The 7675-nt window shown below is 37.0% G+C and overlaps 1 protein-coding gene across 1 annotated transcript; it reads right to left on the reverse strand.

Moving 5' to 3' along the window:
• Positions 1-930: 930 nt before the first annotated feature.
• LOC114656755 (gamma-crystallin S-1-like) lies at positions 931-6886 on the reverse strand. The gene is made up of 3 exons (XM_028808368.2): positions 6859-6886; positions 6489-6731; positions 931-1246 (listed from the first exon to the last, which is right to left on the reverse strand). The coding sequence occupies exons 1-3, from the start codon at positions 6865-6867 to the stop codon at positions 971-973; spliced, it is 528 nt and encodes a 175-aa protein (XP_028664201.2). The 5' UTR covers positions 6868-6886; the 3' UTR covers positions 931-970.
• Between the last annotated feature and the right edge of the window lie 789 nt (positions 6887-7675).

The raw sequence follows: 7675 nt of genomic DNA on the forward strand, positions 1-7675 counted from the left end.
TGACGTAATCTCAATACACCTGTGACACTATCACTCCTGAAAACCAATGGATAGGTTTGGTGTTTACTACAAAGGCACATTCCAAGACTTTTAAATCTTTATTTTTGCCCATTCTCCCTGTGAAATGCATACATACATGATCCACTGTACCTGACTAGCTTGTTTTAAACCAATAGTCTATGAATATAATGTTGGCCACGACTGAGCAGTTGATTACATTTATTCATTTTGTTATCACAATTGAACTTCTTTTCTGACTGATTTTCTAAACTCAAAGCACAATATACAGTGCGTGTTTTTGACTTCTTCATTATAGCAGGTATACGTTCATATAAAGCAGGGGTCCCCAACTCTGGTCCTAGAGGGCCCCAGTGGCCCTTTTCTTAATTAGTGACCTCTTTTTTGTTGCTAATTAACTTATTTTGAATTAATTTGAAATTAAATGAATGAAAACCTGCAGCCACTGCAGACCTCCAGGACTGGAGTTGGGGAGTGTGAGTGTCATGTGAGTGTGAGTGTCATGTGAGTATCGCTGCAATACAAAGTCAACCGTGTGGACTGAAAGAGTATCTTGAAGGTGGTATTAGTGACAAAATGGTAGCAGTGTAAATTTGATTTTATGGGTTTTATTAAATTTACTTGCTTTTCAAATGGTGACATACCATTATAAAATATAATATCTTGCTATTTTTTTCCACATGAAGTACTAAAAACTCCAAAAATTTTACAAATGACACAAGGCTGGCAGAACAGTAAGCACGATTATGACAATAACATGTCAATACTGCAAGCTGAGCACAATGGGTTTTCTAGTATGGTGTGAGTTAATCTTCACAAAAAAGTGGTTGTGTAAGTTTCTGCCATTAGAAGTTTTGTCACCTTAAAGTACTGCTTGCATGTTTTAAATAACGAGTTATGAGTTAAGAACCCACAACTGGATAACTTTGAATTGTTTTTTTATTTTTCAGAGTTAGTTGAAATCAGTGATGCGCCTGAAGGATCCAATTCTGGAGCTCATTGAGCCCCAGTCACTGTATCTCCTGTACTCTCCAGGTCTTAGGGAGTACTGTCTTCCACGGTAGTTAGGATGTTCAAAGAAGAGCCAGTAGCCATCCATCACATTGCAGGAATGAACATCATTGTAATGGAAACGTTCAAAGAGAGAGGGACAGTCATCAACAAACTCCATCATCTGCCCTCCAAAGTCTGGTCTCTCGTAGATTCTGATTCTGTATGTTCCTTGGTGCTAAATAATGGCACAAGAGAAAGGGAATATTAACATTTTTAACATCACTATTAATATTAAAGTTGTTTTTGTAAACTTATTTGTAGTTAATTCACACTGTGTTTATGGGTTTTGTCAATCTAGTGTAGCATGGGAAAGGTACTATATAAAAAAAAAATCTATAATTATATTTAAGAGAGTACTGATAGCTCTAATTCCTCACATTTACAGTTGTTACATATACTCATGCAGTATATGGAAGTAGAACTGAGGTTTCAAAACCATTTTGTAAACAAACAAAGAATGAATGACAAAAAAGTAGAGGACAAAGCAAACCCTGACTGCCATACTGAGGGTGAATTTTACCCTCAGTAGTTGACGGAATGGTTTGATCGCTTGTGCACTTAAAACATCACCATAAAGTTTCTACTGACTGGGTGCTTTATTAGTCAGTGACAGATGGAGGCATCAAAGGGTCATGGCAGGGAGTGCCATTTTATGCCGTACACTAGAGGGATGATTCTGGAAGAATCTGTGTTTAACTCTCAAAGTGAAAGAGTTTCCTAAAAACATTTTGGGGCCATAGAGTCAGAAAGACCCTTTGTGAAAGCTGACTCTAATGCCATCTGGAGCCTTGAAGAATAGAGTTCCACAATAATTGCTGGTCATTTTGCTCTCAACCTTGACATCATAGCCCCTTGAAGGATTTCAAACTACTATCTACCTGCCATGGAGAACACAACATCAGTCTTGCCAGTGCCCTGAAATATCAAATCAAATTAAATCTTATTAAATTTTATATACATTTTATATTAAGTTTTTTTGGGAGATTGGATCTCTTCATTGAGGATTAGTGTCCATTTTCAAAGCACGTAGATAGATAGATAGATAGATAGATAGATAGATAGATAGATAGATAGATAGATAGATAGATAGATAGATAGATAGATAGATAGATAGATAGATAGATAGATAGATAGATAGATAGATAGATAGATAGATAGATAGATAGATAGATAGATAGATAGATAGATAGATAGATGGCCTCCTCCTTTGCCATATGAAATGGTCGTTAACAATATGGGTGTTAAGACTCAGAAATAAAACAGCAGTAACAGATAAAAGAAAGAGTATTACTAGGTATTACAGAAGATGACAATTCTCCTCTTTTTATGTATTTTATTATGAAGATATTTTTTGTTATTTTATGAATCTGCTTAAGCAATACAGGATCACAAACATTCTTCAGTTTGTTATTTCATCCCAAAAATAATTTCTTTAGGTGGATCGGTAACTGTAATCTGGCACAATGGGAGTGTGTGAGTTAGTGTGCCTAGTGATGGACTGCTGTTCTTCCTCTGGTTTAATTCCTGCTTTGAACAGGACACACCCAGGATATGTAAGCCTGCAATTGCATTAAGCAGATGAATAAATACAGCAGTTGCATGGAAAAGTTCAGCAAATGACTTAGTCAAACATGCACTGCATCCTTGAGTTGTTCCTGGAAGTACTCCAAGGTGGTTTCTATTGACCAAACATGAACTGAGCTTATATGATTTCATGTACTTAATATTAGAATCATACAATAAAATGTCTTTTTCAAAGAATTTACTCTTACTATTTTGTACTTACTACTCTAATATTTCAATAAAGACCGTTCTTTAAAATGTATGCAATAATTACATCTATTTAAATCAATTTCCATATTTTAATTTCAATCATAGCTGTAACCCTGGTAAACAGCACACATCATTTCATAACAAGCCTGCTCCACGCTCTCCCTATGATAAGCCTACATGTTTTCGCTAATAAGCACAGCAATGCAGTGAAAAAACCAAATGACTTAACATGTTGAAAAGCCTATTTTGCAGGGAGCCACAATCCAGCTTCTCCAGGACCAGGTGCTAATATCTAGAAATTCACTTTGTTGTAGCATATGTACTCAAAATTTCTAGTTATGACATAATTGTCCAGCTATCCATCTATTTTCTAAGCTCATTATCAAGAGTATCAAGAGCTGGCGCCTGTCACAGATCACATTTATGTACTCCTTTACTAATTCACATCATGGCAATTTAGTGTCACCAATTAGTGCAGTAGCCTTTCTTTGGACCTGGGAAGAAAACCGTTGGGTTTCTGGGCAATTCCCACTTGAAGATAGTTAGAATGGACAAGTTGCACATAGAATGCACGATGGCTATAAGACAGAATGAGACTACCATGCCACCATCATGAAAGCATTTTTTTTTACGTTTTATTAGAATGTTTATTTATATAGAACATTTTCATTTAGAAGTGTAGCTCAAAGTGTTTTATATATAATTTTGGCAAATTACAACAGAAGGAAAAAAGTCTGTAATGGTTGTATTGGAAAACAATCAGTGTCCAATTTCAAAATTTATCCTATTGTCAAGCTGCCAGTGATGAGAGGAAAGCCAAAAAGCTAAAATAGAAAACAAACACACTTAACATAACATGAAGGATGTCTGGAATGGACTGAGCATAATTACGGGACTCAAGCAATCCAGGGCTCAGGTTCTAGAAGGGGATGTGGACAAAGCTAACACCTAACCAACTTTTTAATTGATTTTCCCAGTCACTGAAACCTTCTTCCAATGACCAGTGTCCCCACACTATCCCTACTACATCAACTATCCCTACCACATTAACATCAACTTCTGACTATCAGTGTGGACTGTCCATAACTGAAGACCAAGTAAGGAGACAACTGAGGAAGCTACACATAGGAAAAGCTGCAGAAACACATGAAGTCAGTCCTCAAGTTCTCAAAGCCTGTGCTGACCAACTTTGTGATGTCCTCTGTCACCTGTTCAGTTTGTCCCTAAGGCTTCAGAAAGTCCCACTGCTGTGGAAAACATCCTGCATTGGTCCTGTTCCAAAGAAGGCAGGTGATTCTTCACGTAATGACTACAGACCAGTGGTACTTATGTCTCACATGACAAAGACCTTTGACAGACTGGTCCTGGACTATGAGTTCTCTTGTGATAGACCATCTGGGCCCACTGCAGTCTGGCTTATCAGATAAAGATTGGAGTGGAAGATGCAATTATCTATCTGCTCCACAAGGCTTATTCTTACCTGGACAAAGCTGGCAGCACTGTGAGGATTATGTTTTTAGATTTCTCCAGTACCTTCAATACCATCCAGCCATCCCAGTTAAGGGGTAAGCTCAGAGATATGCAGGTGGATGAACCTATGGTGTCCTGGATAATGGACTATCGGTCAGGCAGCCTGCAGTTTGTGAGACTCAAGGACTGTGTTTCTGATATGGATATGAGGATCAGTGGTGCACCACAAGGAACAGTCCTGTCTCATTTTCTCTTCACTCTGTACATCTCAGACTATAAATATCATGAAAGGTCATATCACTTGTAGAAATTCTCCAGTGATTCTGCACTTATGAGGTGTATTGATTAAAGGGATGAGACAGAGTATAGCAATAAGGTGGAGAAGTTCGTTTCTTGGTGAAAACAGAATTCTCTGCGTCTTAACATCAGCAAAACTAAGGTACTAGTTATTGACTTTAGCTGTATCAATGAGCCCCTATGTCCAGGCACTACTCAGGGAGTGGATGTAGAAGTGGTCCACTCCTACAAGTACTTGGGGGTTCACATTACTGACAATTTGGACTGGTCTTGAAACACAGCAGAACTATATAAGAACTTGCAGAGCAGACTCTTTATCATCAGGAGATTGTGTTCCTTTAATTTGGGAAGTGACATCCTAAATTTCTATATATCTTAGATGGTCAGTGTGATTTTCTATGTTGTGGTGTGCTGGGCTGGTAACATCACTTCAAGAGAGGCCCATCAAATCAACAAGCAAATTAAAAGGGTCCAAGCTCAGTTATAGGACACATTCTGGACCCCCTGGAGTTCGTAGCAGAGGAAAGAATTAAAACAAAACTGAGTGCCATTATGAACAATGCTGCATATCCTCTCTCTGACACACTAAAAGTGAGGACTTTCATTCAACAAATTATTCAGCAGAATTGTGTCAAGAGACACTACTGGGGCTCATTTATACCAACAGCAATACACCTGTGTAATGCCAGCCAAGTCAGAACTTTTCTTTCTTTTTAATTTTCTTGCTTTATAGTTTATATATTTTCCTGCATGTTCAGACCAAAGTATATGCATTCGTTTATTTATTTAAATATTTATTTATTTACCTATTTATGCATTTATTTATTTAAAGAGCTTCTGTAAAAAGTATAATTTTCCCTTGGGGACAAATTAAGTTCTATCTATCTATCTATCTATCTATCTATCTATCTATCTATCTATCTATCTATCTATCTATCTATCTATCTATCTATCTATCTATCTATCTATCTATCTGAGTTACTGTATTTTATGTAATAACAGGGCAAAATATTATATTTTCAAACTTAAACTAAATTAATTCAGTTCAGGTTGTCAGCGACTAGAGCCTCTCTTGGCAGCATTTGTTGTAAGCTACCAGTCCATCAGCATGGTCACACTCCCACATAATGCCAGTTTGGAATTGCCAGTTAATCTAACATGTATTGTATGTTATTGAGGAAATGAAGGAAAACCCACAAAGGCAATAACCAGGCATGGGATATGAGCCCAGAGCGCCTGATCCATGAAGTGGCAGCACCCAGCAGAATGCCATGGTGCCTCCCCAGGCTGCATAAAGTTCTTTATTATTAGTAAGCCCTGCTACTGTGTTTTGATGCTTTAATAGATGACTGACTGTCCTGATTAAACACAGCATGACTTCAGTTTCTATATTTCACCTAATAATGCCTCATTTTGTTATGTTTACCAGTGAAGAAATCTCAACATGCCTTTATATGTTTACACATAATATGTGTTAGGAAACGCAACATATTGTGTCATCAAAATTTTGATATTCTTGTCATTTTGCTGGTACCATTATATTTTGGATTATTCTAGTTTGATAAAGGTATGGTATATATGATGAAATTACATTCAATGGCAAAATATACATTTGGAAAAAAACACAAACGTCGCATAAAAAACTAAATACCTAACACAAGGTAAAAGGATATTCTAAAAACTGAAAAGTTCCTTTGTCTCTTTTGTTATCAAGCCTTTCTCCATTGTCCAAGTGCTTTATATTTTGTGTAACACTAATTGTCTTATAAACCATTTCAAGGACGATGCATTTCTTTCAGTTTATGGTTTGTCGTTTGACCTTTGCTATGGGTTTTGCTGTTAAAATAAAACAATAGAGAAAATCAAATGAAACTTACCTCTGGGATCATGCGGCAGGAGCGCACGCAGTCATTAAATCCCATCCAGCGCTGGTAGTCAGGATACTGCCCTCTTTTCAGGAAGTACTGGTAGCCCATGTAGTTGGGGCGCTCATACACCATCCATGAGTCACTGTCCACGCGGATGGAGTTACAGCGACTGAAGTAGGAGTGCAGGTCCGCACAGTCGCTGCTACACTCATACGAGCGACCTTGGAAGTTCCTGTCTTCATAGAAGATGATCTACAAAACAATCACATATTAATATTTTGCATTTGCTTAATTCTTTGAATTTAAAAATAAAGTTTTTTTTATTTTTAGTTTTTAAATGTAAAAGATTTGGTAGTATATGCAGCAATTCTGAACTCACCTTCCCCATTGTGATGAATCACAGTAGACACAGCACTGCGCCACATTTGGTCAAGTCTGCCTTTTATAAAGGCCTGGGAAAACTGCACCATTGTTCTGTAATACATGTCAGCAGCTTTATAAAGGAATGTGCTTCTGCCAACTAACAAAAGACCTAAGCACTCCTTGCCAACAAAGCAAGTTTCTTTATTGTGACTGTCATGCAGGATTGCAGCAGTTGCCCTTGAGTGATTGAAATGGGGAGTTACGCTCATGAAACACAGAAACTCTAGAAATGCACCATACGTGCAAATTCTATGATATCAACTAAAATAAAAGAAAAGGCCAATTGGGCACGAGTCAAAACCGAAAATAAAGTTAACGCCATCTTTCATTTTACTTTTTTACTGGGATACTATCACTCTCACGTGTTTTTCAGTCTCATTGCAAGTATTATGTACGTTATTTTGTTCTTGTGTTCAATATGAGTATTATAAGCTCACTATTGCATTGCAGTGTAAAATGTTTGGATTATTCACAATGTCAGACTATTGTTTTTTGTGATTTTACACTGCTTGCATTAACAATTACTGTAATTTGATGTTTAAATTTCAATAAAACTCTCTGCTGAATAAATACTAGGAAAACCTTTGAAAACCCTTTTTAAATTGTGTTGTGGTTGTCTAAGGAATCACAGGGCGTTACAATTTGTAGCTTTTTGGGGTACCAAGCCAGCTGGCCCCATTTACTTGTCAAAATGATACAAAATAAAACATGCTATTTAACACACGTATAAACAAAATAGGGTTGACCCACAATGATCGGGTAATTAAGGCTTC

The sequence above is a fragment of the Erpetoichthys calabaricus genome, chromosome 8 (assembly GCF_900747795.2).
Source record: "Erpetoichthys calabaricus chromosome 8, fErpCal1.3, whole genome shotgun sequence".
Taxonomy (NCBI): domain Eukaryota; kingdom Metazoa; phylum Chordata; class Cladistia; order Polypteriformes; family Polypteridae; genus Erpetoichthys; species Erpetoichthys calabaricus.

Bases quoted from the DNA above. Each gene is read 5' to 3' on its own strand.
- LOC114656755 (XM_028808368.2), bottom strand. The intron at 1,247-6,488 runs GTAAGTTTCATT...GCCATTATTTAG, and splicing joins CCTGCCGCATGATCCCAGAG to CACCAAGGAACATACAGAAT.